At 46.9% G+C, this 21,208-nt stretch overlaps 1 protein-coding gene across 2 annotated transcripts in view; it reads right to left on the minus strand.

Annotated features, from left to right (window-relative positions):
* Positions 1-435: 435 nt before the first annotated feature.
* The window catches only part of LOC137423296 (LETM1 domain-containing protein LETM2, mitochondrial), a 136,580-nt gene continuing 115,807 nt past the window's right edge, over positions 436-21,208 (minus strand). Inside the window, exons 9-13 of one of the 2 annotated variants that reach the window (XM_068110283.2) lie at positions 20,474-20,524; positions 17,342-17,510; positions 16,825-16,988; positions 11,289-11,443; positions 436-2,036 (exon numbers count right to left, since the gene is read on the minus strand). In XM_068110283.2, coding sequence (XP_067966384.1) covers positions 17,385-17,510; positions 20,474-20,524 — 177 coding nt within the window. In that variant the 3' untranslated portion in view covers positions 436-2,036; positions 11,289-11,443; positions 16,825-16,988; positions 17,342-17,384. The remainder of the gene's footprint in view (positions 2,037-11,288; positions 11,444-16,824; positions 16,989-17,341; positions 17,511-20,473; positions 20,525-21,208) is intronic. The other variant, XM_068110288.2, reaches the window with a different exon arrangement.

Here is a 21,208-nt window from a genome sequence, read left to right on the forward strand (position 1 = left end):
GCTCGGGGTAAGAGCTGTTCTTCTGTGACACTGCTTGGCAATATGTGCTCCTTGTTAAATTCTATAAATAATTTCCCAAACTGCCTGATTGTCTTCTTCCATTGGTTAGAACATGGTGTGTGGATAGAGACAGTGAGTTCAGGCCTGCTGTTTTGTTATGGTCAGCCACAGCCAACGTTCCACTTAAGGTATCACTCCGCTGTTTTGATTAATATCAGTGGAGTGTTCGGAAGTACGGTCCTTATCTGGGGTGATTAATTTGCCAGGAAGGTAAAGTGGGTTTTGAATGCTGGACCCAACCTCTAAATTAAGCCTCAGACGGCGTCTGTGGCTGCTTAGCTAGCAACCCGTCACGCCACGGAGTTATCCACGGTTCACCGGCGATGTTCCTGCTCCAGCTCCATTGTTCCCCGTCACCAATGAAATAAAAGCAGATAAACTGACAGATTTAATCAGTGCATTGATAGAACACAGGCGACTAACAGGGTTGGCAGCAGGAAGGGCATCTGGCCATAAAACATTGCTTCAAAAAAAGGGGACCATGGTGCCCAAAAAAGGCCAACCCCTGCTCTGCAGAGAAAAATGGCCTCTAAAGGTGGTTGTATTGACAGAACACAGATATGATGGGCCAAGTGGCCTCCGACATCAAAATTCCTTGTGTGTTTAATCATTAGAATAGCAATGAGGCACAATACTCTTCCTCGTATGAAAAAAAATAACATGCTTTATCCAGCGATATCGATCTCTAAAAATCAGTAACTGTTGCTGTACGATTCCCAGTGGGATTGGACACATCTCGCAGCAAGGCATCATTCAGTGAGTGTGGAGTTTAAGTTTCCTGGCACCACGAAGAAATTAAGTGTCTAATTATGCATTTAAGGCATCCGAGTGGAAGAGAGGGAATGAGGCCTTGGATTTTCCGTGTCGTTTGCGCCCGTCAGAAAAAATTGCAGCTCAGTCCACAGTCTTGTCAATTCTCAATCGCCTGCTTTCTCAATTCATTCCTTACGTCAATTTGTTTTCCTTTTTTGTCTACCAGTGGAGCATTTAAAGTGGCCATTTTTTTACTTGAAACATGGGGGAAAAAAGAAATCTTTAAGCACATGAGTCACACTTTTGGTCATGGGTAAGATGGAATCTGAGAAAGGTGGTGAGTTGAGATAAATAGCCCGTGATAGAGGCGTCTTACGAACAAGTGTAGTACTAATCGGCCTCACCCCATTTAAAGGGAATTTGAGGAAGAATGATGTGATATTAACACTTTTGTTTAATTGTATATGTTACTCACACTTTAATGAGCAGGCCGAGGATTTGCACAAAGCATTCTAGGATGTTGTTGTACAACCAGATGGAATAAAATAAAATAAAAACACCATTGTAACATCTGAGTCGTTACTTTGAGGGAATCACAACACAAAGCGGAAAGAAAAGATCCAAACGGGGAAATTGTGAATAAAAAGGAAGTCAAATCCAAACATTCAGGCTCACCATGGACTCCACAAAGTGCATACCAACCGACGCCATCACGATGGCCTTTCCTGTTGCATTAGTTCACCTGGAAGTGATTAATATCCTTTGAGCTGCAGGTTCTTCTTATAACAAGCGAGGCTGCAAAGAGGAACTCCTGTTTTTGAACAGCTGTAGACCTTGATGTTTGAGCAGCCATCCAAACCACAATAGACAACAGGTGGAGCGACGGCCACATTCTTTGCACTTTCCGTCAGAGGGACGGGGAATCCTGGAGGAAAGGTGAGTGTCACCAGGTTTGGTGTGTTGCAATAATGAACCATCGGAGCCTGATGCCGGCGGGCCTGACGCTCCCGCGCCGCTTTAACCTTTGCTCGATTTGTTTTCGTGAGGCGCTCGATAGTCTGCTTCTTGCTCTCCTCGGCTTTCTTCGCAGCTTGCAAGCGCCTTTTATGTGCTCGTTCAGCCCGCTTCAGCATCATCTCCTCAGTCATTTCCTTCTCCTTGTAGCCCATGGGAAGCTCAAGCAAAGGCTGCGAGGGTGCTGTGTCACGCCTCAACAACGCACGCTAAGAAAGAAACATGCAGCCATGAGGCCTGCCTGGTTAAACAAAAATTAAAAAATTGCATGCACTTTCTACAAAAATAAATGGTATTTTATCCTCGGAATAATGAGAACAGCAAGTCTGACAGATGGGGAAAGTTAATGTCAAGCTTTCACAATGGTGAAAAATAAGCAAATTTTGACAACATTCACAAATGTGTGCTTCCCCTTCTCTCCCCATCTTGTCTTCCGCTCCCTCTTTTTATATATTTTGTTTGTCTGGTTGATTTGTTTGTGAAATAAATGTTAGCTCTTTCACCAGCCTCGATTCAGTATACCGAAAAAAAAAAAAAAAAATTCCCCGCAGCATATGGAAAATCAACAATCCGGTAAATCCGGTAAAAATGCAAAATCGTTTTCTCAGGTCCGTAATCCGTAGTCATATCATAATGGTCGCAGTACGTCGGTGTCAGGAGTTTGTAAATTTGGTGGCGGCAATATGTCATCTACTCTTCGTCAAAAACAATGGGATCTTTAACATCCACCAACTAACGCTGGCAGGAAGGTCCCTCTTCGATGGATGGTACAGTCATCGGATGAAACACGTTGGATGGCAAAGCACAAATCCAAGGTTTTATAGTCGGGTCGAGAATCAAACCCATATGAGATAGCGCAAAAGGAAGTGTGCTATCCCTAGACCATCCTGTCTGGTTCAATGGCAGCAAAAATATGAAACAATGTTTAAGTAGGTAAGCCAATTGGAATAACGATCAACAGAAACATAAAACGTGTTGAAGGGTTTATTCAAAGCAACGATTAATTGCTAAGTTAAGAAATTAAATGAAAAATTCTGGGTGCAGTCTCCATTGAAAAATTTGGTCGTCATTTGGTCCAAAAATAGTGAGCCAATTCCAGATTTCTTTGCACCAAACCAAACTGATAGAAACTAGAACGGCACTCGGTAGAGCGCATACCTCCGCCAGGCTGAACAGTTTAAGTTTTGTATCCGACTGCCTGGTGTTGGCTTAGCGGTTAGGATGCCGGCTTGGGATCCGAGGATCCTGGGTTCGAATCCCAGTCGATCGCTGAATTAACGCCAGGGGGGTTGACTCATCCTGTCATCCTTCTAAGGTCGGCAAATTGAGTACCAGATAACTGGTAATTCCCTGTGTGTCGCAAAAAAGGTGACCAACAGGGTTGGCGGCAGGAAGGGCATCCGGCCATAAAATATTGCTTCAAAAAGGGGACCATGGTGCCCGAAAAAGGCCAACCCCTGCTCTGCGGAGAAAAATGGCCTCAAAAGGTGGCACTATCCGACTGATAGTCCGGATCTGGATTCGGACCTGAACCAAAATCTAATCGACTTGTTCTCGTCACCGAACCAACTCGTCCACCAAGTTTATTCGTCATAACTCGTCCATAACTTTTAAAAATATGTTCGCCCGATCTCTCAATGGTGAAGAATCACTTAAAAATGAAATAATTCTCGTATCCGAATCCATATTCAGATATTCACACCAAAATCGAATCGATTCATCCTTGTCAGACACCCAACCTGTCCACCAAGTTTCGTCCAAATCCGTCCGTAACTTTTTGAGATATCGTGCCATGTATCGGTTTTAGCCCTATCACTCAATGGTGAAAAATCACTTTTAAATTAAATAATTCTCGTATCCGAATCCATATTCAGATCTTCACCAAAATCGAATAGTTTCTTCCTTGTCGCATGCACTACCTCTCCAAGTTTCGTCCAAATCCATCCATAACGTTTTGAGATATCCTGCTATATATCGTTTTTGGCCATATCTCCCAAAGGTGAAGAATCACTTTTAAAATTCTACTAGCCGGATCCGAATCTGGATCTTCTCCAAAATCGAATCTTTTCGTCCTTGCAATACACCCAACCTCTCCGCCAAATTTCGTCCGAATCCGTCGACAACTTTTTGAGATATCTTGTTCACAGACAAACAGACAGGGGTGAAAACATAACCTCCATCCACCTTCGATGATATGGTAAAAATAAATCAAAATATCCATCCCCGATCGTAAAGTTTTGAAATAAAATCTTCCCTCAACCTGATAAGATTCTGGGTTTATTTTCTTCTATGACCACATATTTCATAAGATTAGTCAAATGCAATCCCTAATCCTTAACCAGTATACCCCCATGTGGTTTGTGATGTCCCCTTGAGATAGGCCTGGTTGAGATATATGCCATTTGGTCTTGAAACACCATCTGGAGAAACATATGCGTCCATTTTAGCTATACTCGAATACAAAGCTGCTTATACTTTGCCAGCCACCTTCCTGCTGATGCTTTGCCACGACATGTAGACACACATTATAAGGAAGTGTGCAGGTGCAATTGGAGGTGGGGTAGTGATGGAGTTATGCATGAGTTGTGAAAGTAGTGGTGCCGTTGGGGATTTTTCAATGAGTGGTATATTCCTGTAGTATATTGTTGTGGATATGAGGTGTAGTGAAATCGTATCCGTACTGAACCCGGGTGGGGATGCTCGCTGCTCGCTGTCATTGTTGTCCCCACTAGGGGCGTGACTATAAGACCCGTTGCTGTGTCAGTGCTCCGAGACTTCTCCCTTGTGACATGTTACATCGGTAGCCTCGTTAATGGTACGCCTTTATAGAATATCTAGCTTGCTTGCATTGACTGATATGAATGGCTTTATGAGATGTCGCATCGTATGCTTATTGTGTATTTCTACTTACAGGAATGATGTGATGATCTAAATGCAATTAAACCAAACCGTTGGACTAAAAGTTGTGCGGACCTGAATGGTTTTCCACAACACTTAATTGCATTTATGATCTGCTGACATGGCTGGCAACAAGACGTTGACGGTGTCCATTTTCAGCGCCGACCCACAAGCCACGGACGGAGGCTTGCAACTCAAGCACTGGCTCAAGCAACTGGAGCATCTCTTTAATGAGCCTGATACCGCTCCGACGCCTGCCGCGAAGCTGGCAATATTACACTCAAAAATCGACTACCGGGTCTACCACGCGGTCGCTCAATGCACGACGTATGATCTTACCGTCGCGGAGCTCAAGCGGCTTTATATAAAAGAAAAAAGCCCTGTGTATGCGCGTTATTTGCTGCAGACGCGACGGCAGCAACCCAACGAGCCTATGGATCATTACGCCCAGGAGCTCCGGCAGCTCATGCTGGACAGCGCCCAGCCACGGACTCCCGAGCAGGCTAAAGATGATCGACTTTTAGATGCCTTCATAGCAGGGGTCTCCTCTCAGGAACTACGTCTCAAACTCTTGGAGAAGACCGACCTGACCTTCGCTACGGCGGTTGAGCAAGCGACGGTGTATACTGAAGCGCGGATGCAATCGAACGCCTATGATCGCACGCGCCTTTTGGCGGGCACCTCACTACACGCCCGGCCGGAGAGGACCACTGACGAGGACGTGGATCCGCCTGCTGAACTCCGGGATGCTCCGGAGGATGACCCTACCCTGACAGCTGCCGTTACGACCAGCAGACCCAAGGCCTTGCGCGGGGCCGCATGTTTTTTTTGTGGAGGGCCTCGTCATGCCCGAGTCGTGTGTCCGGCACGTGACGCTATTTGCCATTTGTGCTCGCTAAAGGGACATTACGCGAAAGTGTGCAAGAAATCGGCACGCGGCTCGCGGCCCTTCGACTCGCGCAGCCGCGGTCGCGCAGGCGCGGCAACCTTGAACGGGCTTGTAGCAGAACCCACGAGCCCAGCGCCTTACCCGTCTTCGAAGGGGAGGGCCCCTCGCTGCGGCCCGCTGGGCGCTCAGACAACCTTGACTGGCGCCACCGGAAAGCCACCACCGTCTCATTCTCCATCGGGGACAAAGGCCGCGTCCTTGGCCAAACCTCGAGCCACGCAAGGGAAGAAACAGCTTTCGAATACTACGGAAGCCTTTTGTCAAAGCGACCAAACGAAAAAGGCGATTTCGAATACTACTACGGAAGCCTTTTGTCAAAGCGACCAAACGAAAAAGGCGATTTCGAATACTACGGAAGCCTTTTGTCAAAGCGACCAAACGAAAAAGGCGATTTCGGCTACAACGGAAGCCTTTATCTGCCAGGAGTGTCAAAAGGCGATGTCAAATACTACTGAGGCCTTTTCTCATCGGATTTTGAATCGCGAAACACCGGAATGCTGGGGAAAGCCCTCTGATGACGATAATGGATTCCCCATGGTCAACGCAGACTCCGGCCACGATCGCAAAACTGCTGCTGGTGTAGGATCCACCCGCGAGGCTGGTCCGACCCATTCGGGGGGCTCAGTCCCGCTCCCAGCTGCCTCGTCTGGCCTGGCTCAAGCCCTTATTCCCCTTATGGTTGAGGGCCATTGTGTTCAGGCCTTGGTGGACACCGGATCTACGGATAGTTTTATCGACCAGCGACTTGTGCTCAGGCATGGATGGCGGATCGGGCGGTCTACACGACGGATCTTCATGGCATCCCAGGGACTCCGGCTTAGCACAAAAGGGGAATGCCGATTGAAACTAGTGCTAAAGGGACGGGTTTTCCCTGATGTACACCTTATGGTTTTACCCGCATTATGTGCTGATATTCTGCTAGGACACGATTTTCTTAAGCTGCATGGACGTCTGGTAATGGAGTTCGGTGGGCCTGACACTCTTGTTGTGGGGGCGGACAACGCGCTAACGGTGTGCGCCCTAGCGCAAATGGACGTCCGTCCGCTTTCGCTGTTCCCCAATCTAACCTCCGACTGTACCCCTGTCGCGGTAAAATCGAGACGCTACTCCCGCGCGGACATGCAATTCATTGCGGACGAAACGACTCAGCTCTTGAAAGACGGCATCATAGAACCTAGTAGGTCGCCGTGGCGTGCCCAGGTCTTAGTGGTGCGCAGTGAGGCCCATCGCAAACGCATGGTAATCGACTATTCCCAAACGATTAACCGCTTTACACAGCTGGATGCCTACCCCCTTCCGGGGATGGACGCGCTAGTGCAACAGGTGTCCCAGTATTCGGTCTATAGTACTCTCGATCTCCGTAGTGCGTACCACCAGATCCCTATCTCTAGGGCGGATCGTATCTATACCGCTTTCGAGTCGGGGCAGCGGTTGTACCAATTTACACGATTGCCCTTTGGGGTGACGAACGGGGTCGCTTGTTTCCAGAGGGCCATGGATGACCTCGTTGCGCGGGAGCACTTAACCGATGTTTTCGTCTACCTCGATAACCTTACGGTTTGTGGATATGACCAAGGGCACCATGACGCTAATCTGAAGCGCTTCCTTGAGGTCGCGCAACGGTATCACTTAACTATGAACGAGGATAAGTGCCGATACTCCCTACGCACCATAGATCTTCTGGGGTACACCGTGACCCATGGCTCTGTCTCTCCGGATAAGGAACGTCTGCGACCTTTGCTCGACATGGCCCCTCCCTGCGATCGGGCTTCCCTGAAACGCGCCCTTGGGCTGTTCGCCCATTACTCCAAATGGGTGCAAAATTTCTCCGCGAAACTTCGCCCCCTTGTGGCCTGCGACACCTTTCCCCTGAGTTCGGCCGCATTGACGGCCTTTGAAGGACTTAAGACCGACATCGCCCGAGCCGCCGTAGCAACCATTGACGAGAGCGGCTCGTTCGTCCTCGAAAGTGACGCCTCGGATCAGGCCATCGCGGCGACCCTCTCCCAAGGGGGACGTCCCGTGGCTTTCTTTTCACGGACTCTTACCTCCGCTGAGCGGCGGCACTCGTCCGTTGAAAAGGAAGCGTATGCGATCGTCGAGTCTATTCGGCGATGGCGCCCGTACCTACTCGGGCGGAGCTTCCAAATCATCACGGACCAGCAAAGCGTTGCGTTCATGTACGACACCTTACACGCCCAGCGCATTAAGAACGAGAAAATCACTCGCTGGCGTATCGAACTCGCCGACTTCTGTTACTCCATCAAATATCGCCCAGGGAAGGATAACCAGGCCGCCGATGCCTTATCGCGCCCCACTACATGTGCTGGTATCACCTCGTTGGAGGGCCTACGGGTGCTGCATGCTACTGCGGGCCATCCCGGCGTAACGCGTTTCGCTCATTTCGTGCGGAGTGGGAATCTCCCTTACTCGATTGACGATATCCGCCGTATCTGTCGCGACTGCGCTATCTGCGCGGAAATCATACCGCGTTTCTATAACCCCCCTATGGGGACTCTGGTGAAGGCTACACGCCCGTGGGAACGCTTGGCGATGGATTTCAAGGGCCCTTTGCCGGTGTCGGGCGGCTCTCGCTATCTGCTCGCTATCGTTGATGGGTACTCGCGATTCCCCTTTGCTTATATGTGCGCGGACATGACTGCTGCCACGGTGATGCGTTGCTTACATTACTTGTTCTCAATGTTCGGTTACCCGGCCTATGTCCATACCGACCGGGGTGCAGTCTTCTTGTCTCAGGAGGTGCGCGGCTATCTGCTCCAAAACAACGTTGCGTCTAGTTACACCACGCCGTATAGACCCCAGGCTAATGGGCAGATCGAACGCTTCAACGGGATTATCTGGAGGGCCGTCATGCTCCATCTCCGGACCCACGGCCGGGGCCTCGATAAATGGGCTTGGTCGCTACCTGCGGCGTTGAACTCAATCCGGGCACTCCTGAGTACGGCAACTAACCAAACTCCCCACGAGCGTCTTTTCCACCACCCCAGGAGCTCGGGGTGTATACGGTCTTTGCCCAGTTGGCTCGCTGGGCCCGGGCCGGCCTACCTTAAACGGGCAGTTCGCGCGAGCAAGTACGACCCCCTTGTGGACAAAGTGCAGATTCTCCAGGCTAATCCTGAGCATGCTCGTGTGATGACGTCTGATGGTCGTGAGACTACTGTCTCCGTTCGTCATCTTGCCCCTTGCGGGGTCGACGACCTTAGTAGGGAATCGGACGAACCAGTCGAACCCGTCTATGAGACTATGACCTCTCCCGACGCTCCCATCGCCGACAGTCCACCGACCCTCCCCCCGTCGAGACTGCCCGGGTCCGACGACTTGGCGTTACCCCCTTCATCACCCGACCCTGTTGACGCCTCTGACACCGGGGATACAGGGTTACGAGACGCCGTACCCGGGGAATTTCGAACGCGTGCTGGCAGAGAAATTCGCCGCCCGGCCCGCTACGGTTGGGCCGACTAATACTCCGCGCCCATGCTGACGCTCACTCGCTTTTAGCCACGCGGCCGTATAATTCTGACGGGGGGTGAATGTAGTGAAATCGTATCCGTACTGAACCCGGGTGGGGATGCTCGCTGCTCGCTGTCATTGTTGTCCCCACTAGGGGCGTGACTATAAGACCCGTTGCTGTGTCAGTGCTCCGAGACTTCTCCCTTGTGACATGTTACATCGGTAGCCTCGTTAATGGTACGCCTTTATAGAATATCTAGCTTGCTTGCATTGACTGATATGAATGGCTTTATGAGATGTCGCATCGTATGCTTATTGTGTATTTCTACTTACAGGAATGATGTGATGATCTAAATGCAATTAAACCAAACCGTTGGACTAAAAGTTGTGCGGACCTGAATGGTTTTCCACAACATGAGGATTGTGTTTTTATTATTGTGTTTTTTTTATTGTATAGTAAATTGTTGTAAAATATCGCCCTCCTTGCTCCAGTTATGTATAAAGGTCAAAGTGCGTCCCGTAACTAGTTCATAAACACCACACGTTAGCCAATCATAGATTTCCCCCCTTGTTCAATAGTTATATCTTTATTATGTGTATTAGTGTAAGGCCTTGTCTTCCATTAAGATGACACTCCATTGCACCAAGTGAAATAAGATAGATTCCCTTCATTCCCCATTCCCACTCCCAAAACTTCCATTGCCAAGCCTCAATTGCCAGCTACATCCCCTCCAAGCCTCCATTTCCAACTGCACTGGGCAGTTTGCCAGGTTTGCTACAGCTGTGGGTTGTTGATTTTGCCCCAAAACCACCATTGAACATGTGCTCGGGTCGGGGAAGAAAGGCGTGTCCCCACCTCGTCATAGAGGGGAGGAGTGAGTCAGCCCCACTCAACCAACCACGAACAAGGGGTTGGACTTGGAGAGGGTGTGGAGAGAAACATCAAGGAGGTTCGCGAAGGTTCAGGGGCATGGCATATATAACCCGCAGCAGTCGCCCCCACCTCAGATGAGTCCTGGAAAAAGCACGCGACGTCCACAGAGCAGCAGCAGCCACAGCAGCAACAACAGCAGCAGCCACAGCAGCAACAACAGCAGCTTCAGCTACAGCAGCTTGGGGCCTTGACGGCAGTTCTTGAGTAGGGCCGCGAAGGAACGACGGCTACTAAACGCGCCGATCGAGAGAGGAACGGCGGCTGCTAAACGCGCCGATCGTGCTGCAGTACCCGTGGACCTTCCTCTCCCTCCAGCCATTCACCTCCTGCCAGTCCCATCATCATTCCCCGCGTGAGTCTGTCCTTGTTTGTTCTGTCCTGGGTTAATTAAGACTGTAGGTAAGCTAGCATTGCACTGTGTCTCTAATATCTTCTGTAAATTATTTTCTTATCTTTCCTTCTTCCTTGGTTACTTTTGGTTGTAAATAGTAAATAAATTATATTCGTATTCCCTACTTCTGTCTTCTTCTCCTTCACATCCGTGTCGCTTTTGTCTTTTCCATATTGAATATCTGTGGCGCGATCCGGCCAACGTTCGGGAATCGGGTTAGTCGGGGTAACTGTTCGGCCGCGGTGCCATCCGCTCGGCAAACCAACATCCTTATCCGCGGTCCGTAACAATATTTAACAGCATAGAGGTACACATGCTAGCCTCAAAGCTGTCCTTTCGGGGTTTTACTCAGCTATAAATCCTGGAATTTCACAGGTAGGGTGGCTCATCAATGTGTGTGTGCCATTCCTCGGATGGACGTTAAACTGAGCACCCTGTCTGGTGGCATTAGTTTGTGGACGATAAATATCCCACTGTGTCCCTACACGAAGGGTAGGCGAACTATCGCCAGCACCATGGCCAAATTCTGAATTCTTGCCCTGACCTGTGTTGGAATGGCGAACCATCCAGGATTGCAACCGTCACCATAGAAACTGCTTAGGCAGCCCAGATAACTATTCAACACTCGTTAAGATGAAAATTATCATAAAAATTAAAAATAATAATCGTTAACTCGTTAAGAGAATAAGATGAAAATGATATGCGAGTGAACATCAAACCAGGTTCACAAAGCTTGTGCCAATATGGTTTCATTGCGTGCACAAACTTGTACGGGCATTCACATACAGTGAACCAACACTCAGATAGTTCCACCTCACCTGTCGAGGAGTGAGTAGAGACTCGTCCACCTCTTTCTTGAGATCACCATTGTCATCCAACTCCCCTTTCTCAAGAGCGTCAAGCCAACGCTGCTCTTCTTCCTCCTCTGCATCCGACTTGTGCTCAGGTGGTACTGGTGGTTCCATATCACCCTCTGATATATAATCACAATTAAAGTGCCCATTGGTCAGAAGATATAACTGCATCATCAGAATAGAACACACTCTTCAAAGCAAGCTCAAGGGGGGAGGGGAGGTGGGAGGGGATGGAAATACTTGACCAATGGCACAATAATTGCATAATAAAATTGCTCAGTGACATCAAAACTGTTTATGAACCTTTGAGCTGAAAGTATTTTAGTAGAAACAAATAAGACACAGAAAATCAAAATATAACCGAGAACAGAAAAATTCAGAAACAGTCCCCTGCAAATCTACAAAATGGCAGAGGTCAGGAAAGAAGGTTGAATACTGAAGAAGTTGTGAATTACAACAAAGGCCTGAGATAAACAAGAATAGTTAAAAGAGAACAGTTATGGACAAGAAAGAGCAATCAGATTGCAGACACTCGCCAGGACGTGTTTTTAGTGGTTTTAAAGGCTTTTTGTTAAAACTAATATGGCGGCCGAACCATGTGACTGATGACATCATCAATATATATATTTTTTCTCCATCAATTTATCCCTAAATGACGCTCACAAATTTCATCTTGATCGGATGAAGTTTTGTACTTGTCGAATTATGACGTCATAATGGAGGCACCTATGACCAACAACAACAACAACATGCATTTTAAAGGCCATTTTCCCTGCTAGAGCGGGGTTAGCCTTGCTGTCCCCATTACAATCTTCTCCATTTTGCCCTATTTTCTGCATCTCTCCTTGTTAACCCCCTTGCCCGCATTTCTTCTTCCACCATCTTTAGCCAAGTCTTTCTCGGTCTTCCCCGTCCTCCACTTCCTTCTCCATTCATTTCCATCACTCTTCTCAACCAGTCACTTTCATCCTTCCTCAACACATGACCAAACCATCTCAACCTGTTCCTCTTCACAGCATCAATCACAGGCTCTATTCCCATCATCTTTCGCAATTCATCATTTGTCTTCCTCTCTCTCAACGATACTCCGCACATCCGTCGAACCATTCGCATTTCCACCCTTTCCAACCTTCGTTGCTGCTCTACGTTCATTACCCATGTCTCGCTCCCATAAATCATAACACTTCTCACACTTGCAGCATACACCTTTCCCTTCAGCTTCAACGACACTCCCCTCATCATCAGCACGCCACTCAGTTCCCGAAACTTCTTCCATGCACATCTCACTCCAGCAACCGTTGCCGAGTCTGATCCACCTTCTCCATTCAGCATGTCTCCGAGGTAGCAAAATGTTTTCACACCTTCCAGCTTCACGCCGTCTCCAAGATCCAACTCAACATTTCCTCCATCTGCAGCTCCCTCTGTGCACACCTTACATTTGAATGTAGCTGCCACACTGGTTAATGATCCTCTCAGACCACTACATTTTTGATGAACCCACTCAGCGCACATTGTACATTGAATGGAGTTCACTCCGACACCCTCCCTACACACAGCACAGGGCCACTTCCCAGTTCTTTCCACCTCACCACATGTTTTACCACTTGCCATCACCTTCGTCTTTCCGATATTCACCTTCAGACCTTTTGTCTCCATACATTCCTTCCACTTGTTCATCTTTTCCTTCAGTCCATCCATACTTTCCACAATCAACACCAGATCATCTGCATACAACAACTCCCATTACGTTCTGAGCCAGCACCTCCATCACAGCTACAAATAGGAGTGGACTTAGTACTGACCCCTGATGCACTCCCACCTTCACCTCAAACTCACCACTGTTCCCGTCCTTCGTCCTTACAGCTGTGCGCGCTCTTTTGTACATTGCCATCACTACTCTGATCAACCATTCCTCCACTCCTAACTTCCTCAATGCCCATGTCAATACTTTGCGTGAAACCCTATCGAATGTTCTCCAGATCAACAAACCCAAGAAACAACTTCTTCCTCTTCTCCATGTCCTTCTCCTGCAACTGCCTCACAATGAAAAGCGCGTCTGTCGTTCCTCTTCCTGGCATAAATCCAAACTGCATTTCGTCGATCTTCACTTTCTTCCTTATCCTCCTCTCCAACACCCTTTCCAATACCTTCATTCCATGCTCCAATAACTTTATCGCTGGGTACGAGCCACACTCCAGAGGGTCACCTTTCCCCTTGTATCGAGGGACGAGGGTACTCAGTTCCCAATCCACTGGAATGTGGCCTTCTTTCACCACCAGATTACAGATCTCTGTCATTCTCTTCACACCCCAACTTCCTGCTGCCTTCAACATATCTCCCACAACTCCCGTCGGCCCTCCCGCTTTTCTACCCTTCATTGCTTTTATCGCTTCCTCAACTTCCTTCTCAATTATCTTCTCTGCCGGTCCTAAAACTGGGCTCCTCTCTATGTTGCCATCCCATTCATTCTCTGTATTCAACAGCATTTCCATATATCTTTTCCATCTTCCTTTAATTCCATCTGGGTCGACAACAATTTGTCCCACTTCATCCTTCAAGCAACTCACCCCCATCACATCACACCTCTCTTTCGCTATCTGCTTTGCAATCCTGAATACTGCTTTCTGACCCTCTTCCGAATCCAAGCGTTCTCCGAACATTTTCCTACATGCCTCCTGCGCCTTTGCTCCCTCTTTCTTTGCAGCCTTCCTGGCTGCCTTATAACTTTCATGCTCTGCTGTTTGTGCTCCCGTACCCTTCGCCTTCTGCCACTCCTTGAACTTCTTCCTCTTCTTGTCAAGCCTCTTTCCAACTTCATCATCCCACCACCATGTTTCCGAGTGCCTCGGTGGTCCTTTTGTCCATCCACATACCTCACCAACGGCTCCCAACAGACTAGCTTTCATTGACATCCAACCACTTTCAAGCTCAACCACATCATCCTCGACCCGACTCAGCCTCAGCCTCTCTTTTAATGCCTCCCTTACTGTCACCTCTTTCAACCTCCACACCTTCACTCTCGGTTGGTACTTCACCCGCCGAGCTCTCCTCGCACCTTTCACCCTTATGTCGCAGACAACCAAATGGTGCTGTGAAACAGCCTCCTCCCCCGGGATCACCTATGTGTCCCGGAAGTGCCCCCTATCTCGCCTACGCACCATCAGGTAGTCAACGGTTGTCGTCGACCCACCTGACGTGTATGTAACAAGCTTATTATCCTCTTTCTGGAACTGAGTATTACAAATCAACAAATCAGCTCCATCAGCAAACTCCAAAATCCTTTCACCTTCTCCATTTCTCACACCATATCCGTAACCCCCATGAACTCCGTCAAAACCATCCATACTCCTTCCCACATGTCCATTTAGGTCTCCTCCTACCAAAACAACTTCCTCATCTTTCACGTTTTCCATCAGCTTCTCCAAAGCACACCAGAACTTGTCCTTCTCTTCATCGATCCGACCAACCTGCGGAGCATATCCCGAGATGATGTTCACCAAGAGCTTTCCAATCATCATTTTCACCATCATCAACCTATCACTCACTCGTCACACTACACTGTCTACAAACTCCTCAGAAAACAGGACACCAACACCATTCACGCCCTCCAGGCACCCTTGCCACATAAACTTGTATTTCTGTCCCTGCCTACCCTTCACCATTCTCACACCACTTCCCTTCCATCTCATCTCTTGCACACAACATATGTCCACTCTTCTTCTGACCAATACATCCACCACTTCTCCTGATCTCCCTCTCATTGTCCCTACATTCCATGTCCCAAATCTCAGAAACCGATCTCCACTTCGGCCCCCCCCCCTCCCCTTCCCACGCCTCCTGCCCCCAAGCCCTCTCCCTCCCACACTTCTCCCTGCTCTCAAATGTTGTGGTTGTGTGCTTCCCCTTCTCTCCCCATCTTGTCTTCCGCTCCCTCTTTTTGTATATTTTGTTTGTTTGGTCGATTTGTTTGTGAAATAAATGTTAGCTCTTTCATGAGCCTCGATTCAGTATTAAAAAAAAAAAGAAAAAAAAAAAGAAAAAAAAGTCATGGTTCTCTTTTTGAGGCAATGTTTTTATGGCCGGATGCCCTTCCTGACGCCAACCCTCTTAGTCACATGCAGGGATTGCAGGGATACGGTGTACCTATTCTAATCCAGGGTATACACTGGGAAACGTTCAAAACATGGAAATTCCGGGTGGGGTGGGGTGGGGTGGGGGGGGGGGGGGTCTGGGAGGGCGGCGTCAGCATCATGGCTGTGGTTTAAACATATTTAAACAAAACCATGAAAAACAATGTGGGAAAAGTCTTGAAGTGAGAACGTGGATTTGAGAAAGCAGGAGCAGAGGTGGAAGAAAAACGAGATATAGGGGGTGGGGCACAAGTCGAGACGAGGAGGAGAGCGAACAAGCACGTGTCGGGGAGGAGAGATAGAATTAATATAAAATATTTTTTTTTGTTTATTTGTTTGTTCTGTTTTCAAAACGCTGGACAAAGGGTAAGACGTTCGTGAGAGGTAGGGGGGAGAAAAGAAAATCAAAGAAACAAGCAAATACTATGAAGGAAAGAACCCATATTCACAAAACACTGATGGGGGGGAGGGGGCCTGGAGAGACCAGGCCGCGCACGCGGCGTGAACAAAAAACGACTAATTACACACAAATTTGCAACAACTACAAAACCAAAACCAAATAGAAACACACAATAACACACACAACAAAATAACCAGCGGAAAGTTGACAAAGAAACGAACTGGAAAACACTCAAACTTTGATGCCGTGGAGAGATCGAAGCAAGCCTCGTCCTATGACATCATCATTAACATATTTTATTCCCCATGGAGAGTTCTTTACAATAAGTCATGTCTCAATTTTTTCTATCCAGCGCTTTTGGAGATATCGAGGTGCAAAGTCTTTCGGTTTTTCCAAGATGGCGGCCGTACCACTTTCGGCTCTTAACTTAATTTTTGCAGCTTCAGTAACAACCGTCCTCAACGTTGAGGGAGGTAGCCCGAGCACACGGCCTATGTCCCAGTCTAGGCGGGTAATGCAGTCCATATCTTTGACTGATGCGATCGATTGGGAGAAAATGTAGCATCCCAGACTGAGGGGTGGTGCTCGGGTTTTTTGTGAGAGGAAGAAGGTAGCCATAATGCTGTGGCCGGCACATGAATGGCCGACGGTGTAATTTGAATGGGTATCGAATAAACTCCGAACTTTTTATTGCTTGCCACGTACACGAGCACGACGAGGCTACTGAAAGCAAAAGGACAATGCAGAGTGCTCCACAAGTAAACTTGAGATCAAGTTTAGATAAAGGTATCCCAATCTGGCTAAAATATAAATTAAGGGCCTGAGCCAAGTTGGCTAAAGGTGAGATTGGAGAGAGGAAGGGACACGGGGGGGGGGGGGGGATCGTAGTTCTTGGCATGATGAAAATCTGAGATAAAGAAATCCTAAGGCATGACAAATACCTTAAAACTTCACTAACACATGGCCTCACCTATCCAAGTAAAGGATTCTTCCTCTTCTTCCTTTATGTCCGTCACCAGGACCAGGCTGTTTGTACCAGGAACCAGGCTGTTTGTACCAGGAACCAGGCTGTCTGTAGCAGGAACTGTCGTCGTACTCGGGGTAGCACCGGGTTCCACAGTATACTGTGGTACGCTGTGGGAATATCAAAATGTTCCCGTTCAATGTACAGGAACTGCCTTTGCCATACACAAGTTTTCATTGAGACTCAATTTAGAGCAAAATGCCGTCGTATGTCAGAATTTGTACAGCAAAATTCAGATATGCAGAACTCTAATGACAGAAAGTGCATCAATACAAGCAAGATTAGGTTTATTGTCTGTCTACTACTCATTTAGATATGTTATTGGAGAAGCACAAAACTGAAAAATGCAATCCAAGAAAGACAAATTAGGCTTAAGAATGTACGTATATGACAGCACATAAATGATGAAGAAGACAATGTTTTTTTTAAGTTAAAAAAAAATAAAAATGAGTAAAGAACACACCTTTTATTCGCCAATGTCTGGTTTCCAATCTTTATCTTCAGCTTCAGCTGAGGTTTTCCGACATTTTTAACAGTCTCCAGCGTCTCGGAGGAGAAGCTCGTCTCGCTGTCATGCTTCCGCTTGTGCTTCTTGTGTTTCTTGTGCTTCTTCTTATGGACTCCATAGATTCCTGCAACACAAATATTATGATGAAATCCTGATCACATTCACTTTCAGTGTAGGTATTCGTCCAAACACCATACGCCGACATCATAATCCCTTGCGAAATGAGTACCTGGACAAATAATAAGCTGAATCATGTGCAGCACTCACTGAGACATAGTCCCTCGGTTCTAAAAATCTGTCACGTGGCATGACATGATGAAATATTTGTTTTTCATCAGCACCATAGATATTCTCTCTTTCACTCTTCCCTGCCCATCCAAGAAGAAAAAATTTATTGTGATTTCTCAAGGTATCATGATACCGGTTGTTTTGGACAAAACAGTAATTTGAAAGTTTGTTTTCTCTCCATTTTGACGATTATAACGATATCGAGCTTTTTCAGGCGAAACAAATGAGCCTTCGACGTCACTTTCACAAATGAACCGTCACTTTCACATCCAGTAACATCGAATAAATGTACTTGCGACAGTAAAAAAAATCCATTTTACTATAATTCACCAAATGTCCGTCCGTCTGTCTGTCCGTCCGTCCATCCATCCATCCGTTCCCAGGTACTGCAAAAACGGCTGAACCGATCGCAATGAAATTTTGGGTGGGTAATCCTGGGACCCCCTGGAGTAAAACATGCGATATTGTTTTTCCAATTTCAGCTTTGGTTTCCAGCATTTTCAAGTTTGGACTCCCGCCTAACGTTATTGTCATGGGGACCGCAAGGCTAACCCCCGCTCTAGCAGGGAAAATGGCCTTAAAATGCATGTTGTACCGCAAAAACGGCTGCACCAATCGCAACGATACACCTCCATGCCCGTGGGATTCCCACGGGTGACGCCACTAGTTTTTATAATTTGCGCATTTTAATAATAATTCTGATCTGATGTACCATACCGTATTGTAGTGTCAGTGCTGCCGAAGCAGGTTTGCCATTGGCTTCCCAGCAGTAGTTAGGGTAATAATTTGTAGTTTGTTCATGGTGCCAGCGATAGCTCACCTCCTCTTCACAAAGGACACAATGGGATCTTTAACGTCCCCAAATGAATGTTGGCAGACAGGATGTCTGTTTATCATCCATCCGAGAGACAGCCTGGTGTTGGCTTAGCGGTTAGGGTGCCGGCTTGGGATCCTAGGATCCTGAGTTTGAATCCCGGTCGATCGCTGAATTAACACCAGGGGGGTTGACTCAGCCTGTCATCCTTCCGAGGTCGGCAAATTGAGTACCAGCTGGCTGGGATGAATGATCACGGTGTGTACCCCGGTTTAGAATAGGTACACCGTATCCCTGCGCATCGTAAGAGGCGACCAAGGGTTGGCATCAGGAAGGGCATCCGGTCATAAAAACATTGCCTCAAACAGGGAACCATGATTGTCATGGGGCCTGCAAGGCTAACCCCCGCTTTAGCGGAGGAAAAAATGGCCTTAAAACAATCATTCATTCATTCATTCATCCGAGAGATGGCACACACATTGATGAATTGCCCTTCCTGTGAAACACTGGGGCTGACAGTTGAGTTTATAACTGGGTCATGATTCAAACCCAGGCTAAAACAGCATAGAGTCGAAGGTTAGGCCATCCTCTCAGGCAATAATAGTAGTGTAATAAAAAATAAAATTGGCACATTTAATTTTTATTTGTTTAATTTGATCCAAGGATCGAGGAGCTTGTACATATATCACATTTAGGAGAAAGACATTAAATGGACAGCAGTGTATCTTAACATGAATTATAAGGATACGAGTAAAGAGCCTGTCAAAATGACGGGTTGTAACAGCATATTCAAAGGTGCAGCCTCGTGAGTGTGCCAAAATCTGAAACCTCGGCCCAGTGTTAGGTGTGCTTATATCTTTATTTATTAGACATCCTACGGATGTAAACCAACAATTATTTTACTCTGCGCGCATTGCACATCACGTGCAGCGAATTTCACCTCCCTCTGCGTTGTATTTATTGTGATTAAAAAAACGCTTCTGTGCACCGCCCTTGAGGCTCGGTTTGCAAGCCACCGTCTACAATTCCAATAGAAGAGACATAATTACTCTTTTATGGAAAATGCTTTTTCGAGTTCGTTTTATCCTCAAAAATAGACCGTAGTGAACAGACATTCGTGTTAAAAGATTGGCCTCTAAAACCTACCTTATCAAGGGGGACAGACATCTGTACAAACACACAAACTGTCATTGCGTTTTATATGGTAGATGAGTAGACAATTGACAAATATTCCTTTCTTTTAACCGACCCAAGTATAATTCACGCCTTGTGGGGTCGGTGATGTAACAATTCTGGGCCAAGTCTTTCTAGAATCTAGAAGCACCTGGCTTGGCTTTACAGTGTGGCAGGAATTTCTAATTTGTTCAGGGTTTTAGAAGTTTGACCTTGAGTTGACCTTTTGACCTCAAAATAGTTGCTTTCCCAATTCAGTGATGCACTATGTAATTGCTGTGTCATAGTCAAGTTAATCAGAGGAAAAGTGACGATTTTTCAGATGAAAATTGATGATTTTGGAAGTTTGACCTCGAGTTGACCTTTGACCTCAAATAGTTGGTTTACCAATTCAGTGACTCAATTTGCAAATGCTGTTCAATTTTCAAGCCAATCGGATGAAAAATGACAATTTTAGAAATTTGACCTCAAAATCAATAGGTTTCTTCCTTATGACCAACACTACCATTTGGCGAGGTTTCTTAAAGATTGGTTTAAAATTATGACATTTAGGTGACTGACAAACAGACAGAGAGAATAAGGCACAAGACCAACCAATATAATCAATATACTTGAAAAATCTTCGATTTTGGCAAGTAACAAACATAGGTCCGTGAATTATGGTAAGGATAAGGATGAATCCCCGTACGAATACACCTTAAAGGCTAAAACGTCATCACCTTTACTGCTTCGCACCATCGCCTCATGCAAGGAAAACTGCTCGTTGGAAAACCACCGAAATGTTGAGGTGAACACGACAAGCCTCGACTCACCGGTGCTGTCATCGTCGGCTTCGTTCGGCACCTCTTGCTTCTTCCGCATGTCTGAAGCGAAGCCGATGGGTCCCGATCGTAGAAAAACAGGACAGAGAGTAAGAGATTAAAATAAATAAACAAAATGCACTTTTAGTGACGGACTATGAATATAATATGAAGAAGAAGAAGAAGCAAAAAAACAAAGATGGCCGACAGTTTTCGGAGGCTTAGTCAATAAACAACAACCGGAACTTGGTGCAGTTCTAAGATAACGACAACAAATCCTTGGTTTCACATTGTTCGATGCTTATATCGGGTTTATAACACCTGAAAAGGCTTCTTATCTCGGTGAGCCATCTCACTGCGATCTTCACCGCAAAGGTACCAGGACGGAAGTTTGTAACGAATCTCCTTCAAAGTTCAAAATCAAATGCATCGACGGGGAAAAGTTAAATCCACATCAAGCTAACTTATACAAATCAGGAAATGATATCCATTTAAAATGTAACAAATACGATATTTTCGGAAAGATCCGCGGCTTCCAGTTTCTATTGGTTTTCGGGCCATGTGACTGAGTCCCATTATTTACTCATTTTAAAGGAAAAGCGTGACACGCTCCCGCTCGAAATGCCCTGTCTTTCCTTGTCGTCTAATAAATAAATCACTTCAATCCTTCTGACCAAGACAACCGAGTTAGGACAAACTGGGCACGTAATTGTCGACGTCCTGATTCGTCTAAATGGGATCACATGA

This window comes from Myxine glutinosa, chromosome 3 (assembly GCF_964187855.1).
Source record: "Myxine glutinosa chromosome 3, kmMyxGlut1.1, whole genome shotgun sequence".
Lineage (NCBI taxonomy): Eukaryota > Metazoa > Chordata > Myxini > Myxiniformes > Myxinidae > Myxine > Myxine glutinosa.